Source organism: Plectrocnemia conspersa, unplaced genomic scaffold (genome assembly GCF_051122295.1).
Source record: "Plectrocnemia conspersa isolate PC_06_02 unplaced genomic scaffold, ASM5112229v1 ptg000007l, whole genome shotgun sequence".
Classification (NCBI taxonomy): domain Eukaryota; kingdom Metazoa; phylum Arthropoda; class Insecta; order Trichoptera; family Polycentropodidae; genus Plectrocnemia; species Plectrocnemia conspersa.
The window spans coordinates 4904488-4922804 of NW_028277171.1; the positions used below are offsets into that span (position 1 = coordinate 4904488).

General features: G+C 32.9%; 1 protein-coding gene across 1 annotated transcript in view; it reads left to right on the top strand.

Moving 5' to 3' along the window:
• Window positions 1-17087, top strand: part of Rbcn-3A (rabconnectin-3 alpha) — a 30220-nt gene extending 13133 nt beyond the window's left edge. The window contains exons 26-55 of the mRNA XM_088188971.1: window positions 246-309; window positions 2888-2965; window positions 3472-3597; window positions 3662-4010; window positions 4082-4303; window positions 4370-4548; window positions 4614-4751; window positions 5348-5463; window positions 5524-5800; window positions 5869-6130; window positions 6195-6360; window positions 6432-6640; window positions 6706-6975; window positions 7042-7274; window positions 7342-7520; window positions 7587-7720; window positions 8429-8664; window positions 8731-8934; window positions 8997-9460; window positions 9530-9632; window positions 9691-9906; window positions 9975-10159; window positions 11088-11199; window positions 12890-12950; window positions 13022-13230; window positions 13302-13371; window positions 13442-13516; window positions 13587-13804; window positions 15878-16084; window positions 16159-17087. Coding sequence (XP_088045097.1) covers window positions 246-309; window positions 2888-2965; window positions 3472-3597; window positions 3662-4010; window positions 4082-4303; window positions 4370-4548; window positions 4614-4751; window positions 5348-5463; window positions 5524-5800; window positions 5869-6130; window positions 6195-6360; window positions 6432-6640; window positions 6706-6975; window positions 7042-7274; window positions 7342-7520; window positions 7587-7720; window positions 8429-8664; window positions 8731-8934; window positions 8997-9460; window positions 9530-9632; window positions 9691-9906; window positions 9975-10159; window positions 11088-11199; window positions 12890-12950; window positions 13022-13230; window positions 13302-13371; window positions 13442-13516; window positions 13587-13804; window positions 15878-16084 — 5362 coding nt within the window. The 3' untranslated portion in view covers window positions 16159-17087. The remainder of the gene's footprint in view (window positions 1-245; window positions 310-2887; window positions 2966-3471; window positions 3598-3661; window positions 4011-4081; window positions 4304-4369; window positions 4549-4613; window positions 4752-5347; window positions 5464-5523; window positions 5801-5868; window positions 6131-6194; window positions 6361-6431; window positions 6641-6705; window positions 6976-7041; window positions 7275-7341; window positions 7521-7586; window positions 7721-8428; window positions 8665-8730; window positions 8935-8996; window positions 9461-9529; window positions 9633-9690; window positions 9907-9974; window positions 10160-11087; window positions 11200-12889; window positions 12951-13021; window positions 13231-13301; window positions 13372-13441; window positions 13517-13586; window positions 13805-15877; window positions 16085-16158) is intronic.
• The last annotated feature ends 1230 nt before the right edge of the window (window positions 17088-18317 follow it).

The window sequence follows — 18317 nt, forward strand, 5'->3', positions numbered from 1 at the left end:
CTCTTGAAGGTGCCTTGCACTGACCTTTTGACTTTTCATTTTGGCAGCAAATGAGAAAAACATTTCTTAGATGAAAATAAATTAAGTTATTAGTTTTATAGGCTTTTAGCAAGTCTTTGTTGTAGTTTCTAATTCAAATTTGAAACCTACTAGCATATTTTAAATAATTCTAAAAGAAACTGGAAACTTTTGGGTATGTTTTTGATGATCTAAATAAATTTAGATTGATGTTGGTATATTTGTAGATGCATTGGAGGTAACTTTAACTCGAGGAGTTCAGCTGGAGATGACGACAGTGTTAATAAACAGGTAAAATACTCAATCTGATCATTAGCATGCTTAGATCACGCATTGTGTAAAGTTATTGCTAGACTTAATGGCTGTATATGTTTTTATTACGATAAAAATGCACAGTTATTCACTCAATAAAGATATTGACTAATTAGTCATGGCAAAAGTGTATTAAGTTTATGAAATTTATTATGGCACTGTTTCTACATAGGTAAATCGTATTTTTGCTATACAATTTTTAAATCAAGTCATCATCATCATCGTCGATATGAGTTCTACAGAATAATATGCTAGTACAGTGTTGCCTTGACTTATGAGTTTAATTCGATCTTTTTCCCCATTGAAATTAATTGAAATGGCATTAATCCATTTCAATGGGGAAAATTGAAATAGATAAATGGTAATACATATCAGATTGTCCCATTAGTCTTTGCGTCTTTTTTCTTGCATTTGCAAAAATGTATAATTTCACTATTGGTACTATTTAGTAATGGGATATTTATTATGGCAGTGAAGATAAAATAATTTCAGTTAAACTATATTATGCTTTATAAGTTTCAACTCAGTCATAATGCGATGATAACCGTTAAAAACATATGTAAAGCAATAGGCAGTAATATTTTTTAAGTCATTTAATCTGCGCTTTAAAAAAGCTAAAAACTCATGGGACAAACAGATACTACATAAATTAATGATAGTTTTTTTTTCAAGTTAAGCAATATATTTTTTTGCTCGTATGTCAAGTCGTATTTAAAAAAAAAATGTTTGTATATAAATACTCGAAATACTCTAAAGTCGAGGTTCCACTGTATAATCTTTTGCCAGTGAATTCTTGAAATCAGGTATAAAATCCTTATTAACTGTGCTGTATATTTTAATTGGTTTTATGTTAATGATAAATTGTATAGCAAAGATAAATAATGCACTTAAAAATAGTTGTTTGATTTCACTGCAATAGTCAAAATAAAAATATAATAATGTCAAGTTCAACAAAGTTATTTAATTTTATATAGAGGTTTAAATCAGTGATGGCTCGTGGTTTAATAGTTGAAGGTGCTGCAATGTTATACGCGTTAGAATTATATTTATATTATATAAATAAATATAATTTCAACACATATTACGCTCGATAGTGTACATTTATAAAATAATGATACGGCAATACTCTCAATTGTTTAACCATGAGCCGCCACTGGTTTTAATTGTATATATGTATATATCAGTCATGTCGAATTTTCTTTTGCTTATTTATTATTATAATTAGTTTTCATACGAGACTTTTATTAACACTTGATTGTAGAATGTAGACGATACGTTTTATTCAAATATTATCTCTACCAGTTTGTCGTCTGATATCGGATTAGACCATTCTTTTGACAATTCCTCATATTGAGCGATTAGGAATTCAAGCCATTTGAAGCGAAAAGACAAATCTCTGGGTAGGAAAAGGATTCCAGAAATAAACGCATTCCATTGCATAATATTGGTGAATCCAAATTTCCCAACAGCATAATAGAGGGTTAGTTTGTGCATTTATTGGATTCAGAATATTTAAGAGCTTAACTGGATAACCCGTAGCTTATTTTTCGAATATTATCTTGTCGATTGAGTAAAATAAGTGCTGCAACTGGCATAATCTCTTAAATCGAGAATTTCTTTCATTGAATTTTATGAAGAATTGCTCATTTTTGCTGCCATTAAAGTTTTAAATTTCAATTAACGAATCTGTTATATTGTTGTAATTTAAATAATTATCAAAGTACCTACCTACATAATTTTATTTTACAAAATGTATTAATCTTGTATTTAATGCAAGGCTCAGAATGGACCATAGTAAGATGGAGCACAGCTCCAATTTATGATCTAAATTTCAAAAATAAATAATTGAGTAATTAAAATTTACACTACACTGCCCGATATATTTTATCATCTCATTTGATTCATAGAAATAAATAGTTCTTTAGAAGAATAGTTACTTTATAAATTTTATTGTGGAATTTTCTGTAAAGATGTATTAAATTCTTGGTATAATATATTTAAAAATTTCTCATTGCAGGTTCATTTTTTAACCTTTTTTACAAAAAATTAATATTTTTTCACTAACCGGTCATTGAATAATTTTTTGGCATGACTGATACACACGTTAACTAATATACTGGATGTTTGCTTGGGGCTACATGTTTATCTATTTATGCATGTGTCAAAGGTTAAATTAGCTCAAGCATAAATAAAATTTAAAGGTCTTGTACAAAATGTACATAAATGTATGTATTATATGATTCAAAGAAATATTGCATGTATTGCAATATTATAAAACAAAGTGTTTCGTTTATAAGTCATTAATTTTATTTATTTATAAAACAAATATTTATAAATAATGTATGTACATTCTATTCTGCTTGTTCTTCTCCATAAGTTTGTTTCTCTTTTCTTTTTATATTATATTATATAAATCACAACCCATTATCTCGAAATAAATAAGGCAAAGTAATTAAATAAAATATTTAAATTTGTAATATAAAGTAAAATCAAGAACGAACGGATAAGTAGTACGTCTAATGGCTGTTTGTTTGTAGTATGAGCATGTTTGTTTCAGCGCCAATGGTCTCGTTCCCGAACTTTGTCCGTTTCGTTTGGACCAGGAGCTGCTTCACCTTTGGATAACGTGACGCAGGTAACTAAAAAATTACGGTGTTGTCAACTATCTATTGATACATAATATACATTTTTGACAACTAACACATTAAATTCACTAAAATTATTAACGTACGTCGATTCGGATCAAAATTAAAACAAAATAACAACAAACAAACCGCATGAATACTCTTCGAGGAATCTCATCGTCATTTTTACACTTTCTTCTGTCACTTTATTATCATTCTTTTGAATAAAACTTCTTGTATTTCGTCATTTTATATATTATATAATCCATCACTGCTTAGATATGAGCTTATGAGCATTAGTAGAATGCAGTTGCACGTTATTATTATTTGTGTGTTCTATATAAATTAATAACAAGTAAGTCTACAAATGATTTAAGATTAATATGCCAAAGAGTAAAGTAATCCATTACTTAAGAGTTAGTCAAAAATCGCTAGCTCCCAAAACGCATGCTGATTGTTTAGTGGATCAATGTTATCGAAGACTTAAGAGCAGTTTTTAATCTAGTTTGATTTCTAGCAAACTCCCGATGATTTCCAATTGGATTATGCAGAGATCACTTCCATTCCTCCCCTTCCATTGTGGACGCTTCTCGTGGCAGATAAAGAACGTCCCGGACACATTTCGACCAAACAGGAAGCCAAAGTAAATTATCTGTTATTTAATGTAAGACTTTTAAATATACTATAAATTAAATTCAATTTTATAGGATTATAATGAACTATTTGACGGTAATGTATCTGGAGAGGACGATCTCGACGATATACTCCAAGAAGAACTCGATAGTCCGAGACGCGGTGACCGCAGGCCTTCCGTTCCTGAAAGACAAGGCCTCTCACACTTTGGACCTAGACAAGGACGTATGCTATCGAGACTTCTTACACACACTCATCTACCTGGTCTCAGTTCTTTGGATCAGATGCATCTGCTCGCTCTTGCCGACACTGTATCGACTTGCAACACCGACTTTGCTGAGAGATTTGCTATTGATGCCGCTAAGACGGCTATTGCTAAAGAAAATATGTTAGGAACACCTCAAGGAGATGATATATCAACTGGTATTATATCATAGATAAAGTTTTATATAAAAAAACTATCGTTTTATGATTGATATATTATATTGAAATAGATGCTTTGGACGATTGCGGCTTACGATTTTTGCTCGCAATGAAGCATTATTCATATCTGCTCCGTTGCTTGCCGCTTCCTCAACGAGCTCCACTACAAAGACAAGGCGTCGGTACTGCCAATTTGGCGTGGGCTTTCCATTCAGAGAGCGAAGAACAGTTGCTCATGTTGATACCGTCATACGCTAAGAACGAACCGAAATGGGCTACTCTCAAAGAATTGGGTAAGTTTCTTATTGTAGATTTAGTATTATTTTATGATAGTCAATTATGACATATGTGTCTTGTAGGTGTCGGATGGTGGATCAGATCTCCGTCTTTGCTGAAGACCTGCATGGAACGTGTAGCGCGCGCGGCTTTTAATGAACACCAAAATCCAATCGACGCTGCTCTCATATACTTGGCAATGAGGAAAAAGGCCCTCCTCTGGGGTCTTTTCCGTTCAAAGGGCGACCAGAAGATGACCAGTGTAAATATCCCACATTTATACTAGATACATACGTATGCATTATTAATCTTACATTTATGTTATAGTTCTTTGCTAACAACTTCAACGAAGAACGCTGGCGTAAATCTGCCCTCAAAAACGCATACTGTCTATTGGGAAAGCAAAGATTTGAACATGCAGCTGCTTTCTTCCTATTGGGAGGCGCCCTTAAAGATGCTCTTGAGGTATAAAAGTACCATTGTCTTAAATCAAGCATGAGCAAACTTTTCTTGTCTGGGGCTTGATTGCCAATCTTCCTGTGATTCGCGGGCCGAAATATTAAAATATCCATCCACATATTTTTTATATACGATGTTCACTTTTCACAGTGAACATCGTATATAAAAAAATACAGTGATTTATTTGTGTCAAATTGCAAACTAATGACATTCAATATGGGCGGTGAACCTCATAGTTAAAAAGCTATGTTAAAAGTCATGTGAGTTTTACGATTGCCTGGATCTTACAGGACATTGAAAGTACTATAAAAGAGTGGTGGGCTTATTCTTTTTCCAAAATTTTATGAATCATGCCTTGAAACTTCACAGAAAACCATCACGGCGTATTCTCATTAAAAACGATTTGATTTAAATGAGATTTATGATAAGTGAAAATTTAATATTTTTTATAAATGTATTATTGTGATCACTGCTGTACGTTCTCCACTTATATTGAATTCATTAATACTTTTTTAGATTTGTAATAGATTTGTATTACATAATAAAATAGTTTTACATAAAAAAAAACACACAATAGAACCTAAAAAATATGTATTTTTTAGGTTCTATTGACTCGCTTGAATGACTTCCAATTAGCTATGGTAATAGCTAAACTTTATGAAGCCGACACTCCCATGTCAGATAGTTTCAAAAAACTGATCTATGAAGAAATATTAGGGTAAGCACTTTCTATTATATTATGTTGAGCTATTTAATTAATTATAATATTTACATTTAGATGCGACGCCGATGGTACAAATCAAGATATAGCCCGCGCTCATCCAGATCCATTCCTTCGCTCTATGGCTTTGTGGTTATTGAAGGATTACTCCGGAAGCTTAGGCACATTGCTAATATCTCGTGCGGGACATTTGCATCAGGCTTACGAAAAAGATTCTGCACACGCGTTAGCCGAAAATATGACTGAAAGTCCTCAAGCAGATCCAAATGTATTCAATTTCTACGTCTATTTGAGAACTCATCCTTTGTTAGTGCGACAGTTTGTTGCGACGCAGGTGATTTTTTTATATGTCAAAATTGGTGTACCACATCTTATCGGGTTAAATTAACATATTTATTATAGGGTGGTGGTATCGGCTTGCTACAAGAAGGAGAGGAAGGTATTACTCGATTAGAACGCAGATTATACTTCACGACTGCTCATGGACACTTCAAGGCCGGGTGTCCGGCTTTAGCCTTAGAGGTCCTCAGTAAGTTGCCGTCTAAAATAATAGACGACGCTCGTCCCGAAAGCAGTCCCGTCAAACAGCAAAAGAAATTTGATAGTCAGATTGACACTGGAATATTAGAATGGGGCGCCAAAAAAGAAACTCCTAAAAAAAAGGGTGAGTCGTTATTATTATATATTGAGTGTTTTATAAATCAATAATTAAACCATGGGATGAATAGAAGAAGAAGCTGCCAAAACCGAAGATACGGATTGGGGTGCTCCTGCTAAAAAAGCAGACTCGATGGATTGGGGTGCTCCATCTATGGAATGGGATGCTGCGCCTAAAGGAATTGCTACTGATGATGACGATGATTTCCAAATCAAGTGGGACGATGAAGATAAAGCGTAATGATTTTTTATAATACTATTAAAAGCCATAGTTCAATATAGATTGAGATTGATAATTTATAATCTAGCTCTGACGGATCTGAAACGCCACCGTTAGAAATGAAGCTGGATTCCAGGAAAAAAGAAGAGCCGGAAGAAGTTGAACAAATTCCTGTCGACGATTCGAAAAAATCAACTTCAAACATTGATATAATGGCACAGCAACTCAAGTTTGTAGCTTGTTTGAAGATTTTGATGGAAGAGCTTTCAACTTTGGCTACCGGATTTGAAGTTGACGGTAATTAATTTAAGAATTTTTAAGTTAATCTTATTAGAAAATGTTTATTAATGTATGAATTTTAGGTGGACATTTGAGATATCAACTTTATATATGGCTCGAGAGAGAAGTCGACGCTTTAAGAAAATTATGCGGATATTCCACTGGTCCTGGATCGACTCCTGATGAGCCGACGGGTCGTTTGAATCTTCCCGATATTGTAGAAGCACTTATGCAACAAAGAGATAATCATCCATCTCACGAGAGGCCCACTTTGCACCAGGTGCTACTTCAGGAGAAGATGGACTTTGAGGCAAAGGTTCAACGCGCATTTAGGAGGAAGAAGTGGTTGAAAGGTATTTTTATTACAGCTTATAAAATGTGATTCAAAGTGGCAAAATTTTCACTGTTCATATTTGCAGCGAATGAAACTCTTCTGCGTACTCTATTATCGTACTGTAGTCTGCAAGGAGCCGGAGGAGGCGGATTAGCATCGGTCCGTATGGAGCTTGTGCTGCTGCTTCAAGAATTACAACAAGACAAGAGCCACCAACAGCTATTAAGTCCGTTGCCTTTCCCGACAACGTTACCTTTACTATCTGCTACCGTTGCGTGTTCTAAAACTGTGGTAGCAGATCCCGTTCGGAATCTTCAAGTATGTGCTTAAAATTATCTATCTATAAACTCAATAAAAAACTAATTAATAAATTATTTATTTTTAGTCTCAAGCACACGATATGCTACAGACAATAATATGCCTTCAAATGCCATTGCGTAACGCAAACAATTTGGGCGTAATTTACATCTTAAGAGATCTAGCTGTGGCTCTATCCGCTTGTATCTATCAAAGTTTATGCGATTCTGATACTTTCAGTGTGAAACATTCACACGCTCAAGATCAGTTAGTAATATTATTGACTTTTATTTATGCTTATTGAAATCATATTAATTATTTATGAATAATCAGCGGAGGAATGGAATCGTTATCCAAATTGAGCGGAATGTCAACGCATGGATCTCACTTGATGGGCGGTCGTCATCGTCGTTATTCGTCCACTGATGATTCCATGACTGTGACTACTCCGCCTAATAAATGGCCAGGTAAGATTTTTTTACATTCTTATATCTGAATTACTAGAATAGTTTAGTATCAGCTGATAGACAACCTTTTTTTGCTTGATATTCTGGTGAATGATATTTTGATATGAGGACAATTTAAATGAGCAATATATAAAATACTTTGTTCTATAAAATGAATTATTTGTGCAATAATAAAAAATGAGCATTAAATAAATGCATAGATTGAGCAATATTTTATTCGTAGTGCACTAAAACGTTTTTTTTGTGCATTTAAATGTATAAACAGCACTAGCATTTCGTTAGTGTAGCGAACAAACGAAGTTAAGGATGGGTGACCGCTTATTTTTATTATAATGTTGCTCAACCTGTGGATTTATTTAATGCACAAACAATTCGTTGTATGGAACAAAGTATTTATTTAAATTAACAAAAATCTTAAAATAATTCCCTGTTAAATAAACACCATTTTGGTATTGTTAGGGATACGCAGATGTAAAGCCATTTTTTTTAAAGCCGAAAACCAGTTGTCTTTGGACTGCAAAAACAATGTTACATCTGGGTATTATTTAATATTATAATATGTTATGTTTTAGTAATGAAGGCGAACTATCATTACCAAAATGGTATAAATCAACAAAAAAAGTAGCTAATGGTTAAAATATACCTCAAGCATAAAATGCATCTTCATGACTGCTCGCATTTTGATATATAATATTGTTTTAAATTCAGGTGTTACAAACTTGAGAGCTCTCATTGCAAGAGAGGGCGACGATGACACACCTAGATTGGGCATTTTACTATGCGAATCTCTAGTGGCTTGCTTCTTGGCGTTGCTCGTTTACGGATTGCGAGTCTGTGATTCGCACTTCCTATATAGACTTACTTCCAAACGTTTGACTGCCGAAACTTGGGCTACCTTGTTCGGTGGCGGAGTCAAGAAACTTCTGAGAACTGCTTCCGTTAGCGTATGTGAATTTCATTAATTAAATAATCCGCTTATAAATAATTTTAAAATATCTATTTACTTTTAGACGACCGTCACTAGTACTGAAAGACAAGAAGGCACGAGCTTGTGGACTTACGTTCAAGCTCATCGCGCCAAGCTCAATATGCGCTTGCTAGGAGCGACTCCCATGCCTAACACTGCATCGGGTCCTATCAAAGAAGGACGACCGACATATCGTGAACAATTTGTGCCACCGGCTATGAGCATAGTCTCACACTTTCTTATAAAAGTATGTATTTAATTTTATATAATAACTTTTGAATGGAAAATGTATGTTTATATATTTTACAGCCAACAATGCAAGTAGATCCGGATGTAGATGAATACGATTCTGCCGAATCTATGCAATCGGATTGTGAAGATTCCAACGAAGATGACGACGAAGAAGACGTCTTTGCGGATCCGCTCGCAAACCCTCAAACTAATCAACCGTACGGAAAGATAACTGGAGCCGATCGCGTTAAAAGGAAAGATAATATGGAACACTGCGACTCTAATTCGTACTCTTGGCTCATCATGCGATTGGCTATCCTCAAGATCGCTCAATCGCAACTGCAAGATTTTCTGAATATCGCCGGCATTGAAATGCAAGAGCTGGCTGTCAGCAGTCCGTTGGTGCATGGAGCGTTACGGGCGTTATCTCAATGGCAGATGCACCTCACTGAACAACTAGCATCGAGAGAAACGCCTCCCGGTTTCATTCCCGGTTGCTTTCCAGAAGAACAACTGTCAGGTCCTCCTATCCATAAATATAGGTTAACATTGTTTGATTAATAAATATTAACAAATCATGGAGTATGTAATCAATTGTTTATTTTTTGTAGATGTTTGTTAGAAAAGCATAATACACCTTTTAATCCGAATTTGGGAAGTTCAGCTCCGGCTAGAAGGCTGTGGAATTTCCTCGTCAATCAAGAATTGGTTCAAGTAAGCGCGTTTGATATAATGTAAAAAAAATCAGATAAATAATATGTATTACTTTTAGGATATATTTATTCGAGCGGTGTTTTCAAGACATCGACCACCGGCAATGTTAGGAGTTGAAAGCTATCGCGATCATTACACGGAGAGTGTTTCCGAAAACAATATAGCATCTTTACATCACGGAAGTCACATCGATTCCATAGACAGCGATCTATTCCAACCAGTTAGGATCATACACAAAGAACAAGATTCTATTTTGGCTTTCTGCCTCATTAACGTAATATTATACGATTATTTTTCAGTATACACCAATGTTTTTTTATTAAATATTATTTGTTGTTACAGGTCAGCGGAGGTTTGTTAGCCGTATCGAGTCCCAGAGAAGTTCAAGAAATAGACATTTCACTATTACTGCGTGGTGCTGTTTGCTGGGCTTCTGACGAATGTGAAGTCGATCTCCTTGCCTTAAACAAAGATCCGGCGTCTCTTCCTGATTCCGGATTTTTGCTTATACAACATCATAGTGAAAAGTAATACTTTAAGAAAATATTAGGGGGATATGTAAACAGTGGCAGTAATATTTAAAGATCATGTTATGTATAAAATTTATTAGTGAGTCGAGCATAATTTTAATATTTAGATTTGAATAGAAATATTTTCAATTTGTTTTCAAAATATTTTTTGTAATAGAATCGTTGAAATTAAAGAATTAGGATATAAATTAAATGAATTGGGTACTGGTCTTTTAGATGACAGGGCTATAACCACACATACAATGAAGCAATTCGGTGCACGTTGCGTTAACGACAAAAATTAAAATCGTAAATTTTGTTTTACTCTACTTTGTATTCTTTCTGGTTTAAAAAAATATTTATAAAGAATCTCGATATAAATAAAAAAAAATGTTGGTTTGGAGAATTAACTGACGAAATGCATTGATTTTGTTTGGTACTTGTTTATTATCATGGCGTCACACTTGAATTTAATAGTTGCGAAATGTCCATTTACTGTTCAAACCAAAACCTTACCTAAACGAATGTAATAACGGTATAATGGTTAATTTGCTTAGGTTACATTTAGGTTTAAACAGCAAATGGACGTTGTACCACTGTCAAAATTGAGCGTGGCGCTGTGATAATAAACAAGTACCAAAATTTGGTTTGAATAAAATAATTAATATGTTAATTTGTCAGTACTCACTTATTATCGAGGGTCAAATTTATTTTTAAAAATATTTATTTATCATATATACAACTATAAATGACATTTTTTAAATAAATTTGAGGATGGGTCTCCACACGGCATCTAATAGACCAGTACCATTTTTGTTACAGACAGACATCGAGCTTTTATTATGTTAATGTTTTTAGATGGGAAAAAGCGGTCACGTTTTTTTACTATATCTTCTTATACTAATGCATGCGATTGTTATATGCTTTAATCTAATCTTATAATCAGAAATCAACTCACTTCTTCTCCAAGCAATATGGGCGGGATGTCACCTCCGGCGCCGTCAACTCCTCAGCCCCCCGTCGGTCTCGCCGGTCAGACTGGTCGCGGAGCTAGCGTGGTGAGTCTTGTTCGAAACAATACCTATCATCGTAATCTGAGTAACTAAAACTGAATAACTTACATTGTGAGAGAGTAACGTCTACACCATCGAGTCTTTATTGTTTTGCACTTAAATTTATATTGACAAACACGCGTCGATCGTGTGTGTGTGTATGTATGTACGACTTGTCTCTTATGCTCGAATGTATTCTGCTAATCGCTGCTAAAGCAGATGAAGGGACTGCAATTTCCGGGATGTCACGATGCAAAATATTGTCGCCTGATTATCCATCGCTCCAAACTCCTAATGAAGCCGGTCAGTCTACTCGTTGACTTATAATGTTAAGATGTTTTAATTTAACTTTTTTCATTTTTTACTGTCGATACATCGATATCATACATTGTAACGTTAGATCTTTTTATTTTGTTTGTCATCAGTAGTGTGTGTAAGAAAACATCGACAGATCGCAGTGGATGGAGATTACATCCGTGTTTTCTTGTCTGATTGTCGTATTAGAATAAAGTGCGTTGTCGCATGTAGATAAATAGATGTGCACCACATACTCATCAAATCACGTGCATGTAATAGATAAATGGATACGTTTTTTATCATTATTATCGTTTCAGTGGAACCAGTTCTAAAAATATTTTCAATTAAAATCATCGTCATTATTATATCATGTTAAATAATAATTTAAAAAGGTGACGTCATCAATAAGTTGGTGTCATTGTAGCATGTTTCAGTTTAGTTTGTAAATATTGTTTATACACATTTTACGACACAAAACTTTGTAGACTGATTCTCAGGCGATCAGAAGAAGAGATCCGAGAAGTCTACATTTTTTTGGGTCAAAACAAAATAGCCAACATGGAGTTGTTATTTTTTATTTAATATATACATAAATAAATGTGTCTTTTATATTGCTTTGTATAAAAATAGTTTAATTGATAAGGTTCTAGCCGACAATTTGACAAAAATTATTGCAGTATGATTCTAATATGATTATAGTAATTTTATTATTGAAGGCATACCCAATTATTGGAATATTGTTATAAACTTGTATAATAGTAAATAATAACAAAAAATATATTTTCTGAGAATTGTTAACTTTCTCAATATTAAATTAGGATCGATCCAAATTTGCCATATCGCACTTACGAAACTGAATATAAAAATCATAAATAATTCAAAACGTATAATAAAAATGTAACATTATATCCAGATGTGTATTATTCAACTTTCGCTATGTAAGAAATCAGTCTACTATGTTGAAATGGCCTGCTCTAAATGCAAATATTTACGACTACAGATGGGCGTAGATAACGAAATCCCAACATCACAGTACAAAAAAATTTTCGTCCTTTTCTCTCGCCTTTTACCAATAAGCGTTGCTAAATTAAGATTCTCATCTCTTATTAAAACTTATTTTGAAGCAACCTGATTATATCATTAATAAAAAACTGATTAATCTACATTGTTAATCACTGCAATAACTCAATGAGTTCAATTAATTAGAACCTTATCAAAACAAACTAATGTAATTTCACAACTATTTTCATCACTCAAAATATAGCTCAATACTACATAGATGTAAATTGAAACCTTAGTTGGTAACGGTTCGGTAATGAATCTATTTAAAAGTCTGATGGTTAAGCCCCATCAGAATTATCAATGGATATGATTAATTTTTATCTACTTTCATTTATAGGTGCTACGGCACAAAGTGGACAACATTAAACGTATGTGCGCTCATCCCCATCTGCCTTTGTGTAAGTATATCTTAATTATATACTTGAATTTCTACTGTTCATCTTACCATATACTTAATTTACATCTACAGATCTTACCGGAGGACAAGATGGATCTGTCCAGATGTGGGAATGGGGCCACAAGGCCGCTGTTTGCTCTCCACGTCCACCCGGTACTTACGCTAAGGTCACCAGGGTTAGGTTCTCTCAGCATGGCAACAAATTCGGTGTAGCCGACAGCGATGGCAATCTGTCGCTTTGGCAAGTCGGCGTCACTTCAAACGCCGGCCGCCCGTATTTTGTAAGTTTCTTCTTCTGTGTTTATATATTATATAATAAATATCTTGAGTTATCTTTTATTTTTATATATAGACATACCAATGCCATAATAAAGGCATAACCGATTTTGCCTTCTTGGGGTCTTGCAGTCTTGTTGCCTCAGGTAATGTTAAAAATATTACCTTCGCTCATACATATATTGTTTAAAATATATACTTCAACATCTATTTCAGCCGGTCATAGTTCTGAATGCAAGAATGTCGCCATTTGGGATTCTTTGATGCCGCAGGCGAAATCACTCGTTGTCGGTCAGTATATAATAATTACACTTTTAACTTTGAGATTATGTACTTTATAATATTTTATTTTTATCTCTAGCCTTTACATGTCACGACGCCGGCGCAAATTGTCTTGGATACGCTCCTCAGCACGGCTTATTGGTGTCCGGCGGGAAACGCGGAGAAGTGTTTATAATAGAAGTTCGCTCTCAGAAGCAGCGTGATCGAATACCAGCTCACGATTCAGCTGTCAAATGCTTAACGATCGGTCCCAATGAAGATATATTCGCGACTGGTGGAGCCGACGGGGACATCAAGGTTTGTATACTTTTTTAATCATTGTTACGACATATATTAAGACAACCCATTGGTATTTAGGCAATTATCTCTTACGGATCCTTAGAGGCAATGATATACAGCATCTAAAATTATTCCTATAAAATAACAATGGTCCTTCATTACTCCTTTAATGGCTGGGTTATTATTATATACAGTCGACTCCCCGATAGCGTAGAGTAGAGTCTCCAATTACTCGAACCATCAACTACTCGAGTATCGAATATTAAAATTTTAAAATACTCGAGTACTCGAGTACTTTCGAGTATTTACCAAATGTACCAAAATAGCTATTATTCAAATTCGTGCACATATAAATAAATAAATAAAATACTTAGTATGTTAATTTTTACAATTATTTTAACTTCACGAACATACTTTTTAAAAACAATAATGCAAAAAGTGTCTCGAATTTAATATTACTGCTAACCTTTGGTTTTATTATTCCCGTTATAAAAAAAACCTTTTTGTTGATGTTGGTCTTAGTGTCATTAACGCGTTGGATAAGGATTCTAATTTATATCTGTTCGCTTTTTATAGATATAAAATTTTTTGAACTCTCTTTTTATGTTCTCTTCTTTCATTCCCTTCTCTGCTTTTCTCTTATTTCCTTCGACTATTGACAAAATAGCATTGTGTAATTCTTCTTGAATAGATTTTTTTTCTTAACAATATACAATATTCTACTCCTTCTGATTAATGCGAAGAATTTAAATATATATCCTTCGAAGATGTATTTGGGTGAATCCCTTTCACTCTAGAGCTAAACGGTTCGCAAAGAACTGACTTTACTTTAAATGCCTTTAAAACACACAATTGTTTTGATTTATATTTTAAGCTGAGGGATCAGTATAAACAATTTACAACACTTTACGCTACAACTGCATAGTCATAAAACCTAAAAATTTTTTTGTTGATATTTCATATTGTTCATTGCCATAAATTAGATAAGTCGGGACTGTCAAACAGAAAACACAAAAGAAATTTCTCCGTCATACCCACTAACATAGCCGACGACCGGAACTATGCAACTATGGAACTATGAAAAAATTATACCTGATAGTAACCGCTCTAACTCGGGACTTCGGGCATAAACGCCAAATAAAAGCAAGACGTTAACCTTTACCGGACCGAGTTAAAGTTATTTTTGTTTCTGAAATATTTCAAAATTTTTCAATTTCGAATATTAATCGAGTAATTTTCAAAATACTCGATTATCAAGTACTTGAAAAATAGACAAAAATACTCGAGTATCGAGTACTCGATTACTCGAATTGGAGACTCTAGCGTAGAGATTGGGACTGCGCTATAGGAATAGTACGTTATAGGGGACTAGGCACCCAAACAAAATGTGAGGTAAGGTTCTTTCAACTGTATTTTGTGAATTTAATGAAATCAGCAAATAATTTTTTTCCCCAATTTTTTTGTATTAAATGACCTTGTAATTAGTTTGTAAACAAGATTTGTTGCGACACATGCGCAAAGAATGTCCTTGATTTTGCGAGTGCCTGGGGAGTCAAACGCAATAGTTCTTTTAGTTATATTTTTAAAATGAGTAAGCCTACAATGAATAAATAATAAAAAGTAAATATAAATTATCAAACTTTTTCTGCAGTATGTTTTATTTTAGGATATTAATTATATTAAAAACAAACAATAATGGTGGAAATGAAAAAAGTTAAACGTCTTAAATCGTGTAATTATGCATTTAATTACTGTCAGTGTCATCTAATATCACATTCCATCGAGACCTTTTTTGAATACCTTAATTTTTCATCATCACTTTCATTAATAACAAGACTGCATTTCTTCTCGAATTTTTTATTATGGTGCTTGATATTATTCTAATTGGATTTTAAATGCACTAAAATTTGAATGATGGATATAAAGTGTCAATAAATTAAATAGATGCTCGCAAAATTTACCAGACTAAATCACACTTAGATCGTCTATGCACTAACACTTGCATAGTGCAGGGGAGGATTCCTCATTTTTCTCCTATGAAAATTCATATGTTACTCAATCTGTAACTTAATAGTAATTATAATATTTCAGATATGGCATCTGGTCGGAGTTTCGATTCATGCGCCGATTCACAACTTCCCCGGCGAGCACGCTCGCAGTTCGTTTTTCAAACACATCGGTCAAGGCGTGACACAACTACTGCTGGACGCTCAATCGAGGCTTTTCTCATGCGGTGCTGATGGAACTATGAAGGTTCGTCAACTGCCCGAAAGACCCGCTAGTCAACATCAATACTAGGTATATATAGCGTACATTATTTTTTAGTAAAAGGACCGTTTTACAAGTATATAAACGTATTATTTAATTTTCAGGAACAATTGTTATACTTTTTATTCGTAACGTAGGATACTAATAAATATTTAAAGGGCAACATCTAAAAATGTATACATATGTTTCTTCTTATATTAAAGCTTGTGTATTTATTATTATGTATATATTTTTGTTTCTTGCTATTTTTTCTTCGAAATTTGTGCAATGTGATGTGTTACCTTGTTATTTTCGTGTCATTTTGAATTGTGATGTGCTAAGAATGGTTCTCATTGTAATGTTTCTGATCAAATGAGTATTTTAACAGTTGATTCTTTAACAATCGGACTGTTTTTGTAATTAACTTTTTATCATTTTCACAGTGAATTTTGTACACACATGTTAACAAAAAACCGCTGACCCAAGTCTGATTGCTAATTAATCGATTAACGTAAATTGATGCTTTCGCTTTAATACATATTCCATTGATGAGTTACTTATGGTTTAATTAAAAATGTAATAATATATCCGTCCCATTTTTGATATACCCAAGTATTACGATAAACTAGTTTTATCTTTTTATTGGACGGCTATTAGTTTTTTAACGAGTTTACTTTATCAATCTCCCTATTATTTTAAAATAAGATTATGTGTGATGTTAACTCGATTGGGGCATATTTGCCATAAGGTGGTCGGCAATCTTATCCTTAGCACAATCCATAAAAATCAACCAAAACATAGGTTGTCGATCACTGATCGATCTATTACAATAATATAATATGTATTGCCTTGTAAAAAATATTTAACTCGAGGACTGGCCGTCAAAGCCTGAAAAGTAGGATAATTTTTTGAAGATTTTTCTGATGTGTGTGAGATTAATCGTTGGATAATAGGTGTTAACATTTTGCTCTTTTAACAAACTGAACTCATGTAAATTCAGTAAATTATTTAATTTATTTTTGTAATTTATATTATTTTACTTGTGTATAAAATATTTTTTTGTCGATGCAGTATGATTTCGCCAAAAAGTTGTTGTCGAAGAAGGCCTAGAAGTAATGTTTCATGAAAGAAAATCTTTAAAAAGGCTGTTTTATAATGTTGATTTCGAGTCATTCCTATATATCGATAGAATTGTATATCAATTTAACAAATATGATAAGTATTCTGATCGTAAACATTGTGATTTATCAAATGAAAAAAATCTGTATTGTTAGTGAATAAGTTTTTTTTAATTTTTAAAAGCCTCACCTCATATATCAGTGATGCACAGTTGATGATTGCTTAATTGGTCTTGGCTCTACTCTAGTCGTGTAAATTTGATCTTGTCTCGCAGAATATGAAATTCTTTTATGTATCTACAATATTGAAATATTAATAAGAGAGATAGAAACACCTATAATATGTAACATTCGCTATGCTGATGACAATTATATTGATGAATAAATTTGTGATCTATATTATAAATCAAAAGCCAACCTTATGATGAAAGTATAAAAATAACATCTATTTATTTATTTTAGATTCACAAAAATACAGGATAGTGGAGTTACCTGATTTTGTTTAAAAAACAAACGTAAGGTTGTGCATCACTGAAACAGTATATACTTTTCATGGATTTGAATATTTTTAATTGCCATACATAGTCATATTAGAGATATCTAACATTGTTGATATTGTTATTGTATTATTACTATTTTAAGACATGTTTAGTGAATTTTAAAGTAGCGCTAATTATTATATATTTTTTAAGTTTTATTTTATTATTATATATATCATATATACATACATATTTAAAGAGATCATCTTATATTATAATTTTATGGGAAACATATATTATAAATTGATGTATTTATTTTGTTGCTATTTATAATATTTTTAAGTGAAATTATATACAAAAAATGCGTTTACCGTATATTGGATATTCACGACATACATGTGTATAAATTGCAATAAAAGCGCTGTTTAAACTATTATTTTACACCAAATTGTTGATTTATTCGAGTGAAAAGTGATGTATGTATTATATAATATAAGTAAATATTTATAAAGTCACAATTTTACTATATATATTAATTATTTTTTTAAAACACTTTTATTAACACTTTATCACATAAACTCTTATGATATTTGCGTTTATTTGCAACTGAATTTGGTGTTTATTTTGAAAAAAAATGTTGCTGTTGTTGAATGTTGAATCTGATCTATTTCTATATCTACTCTATTA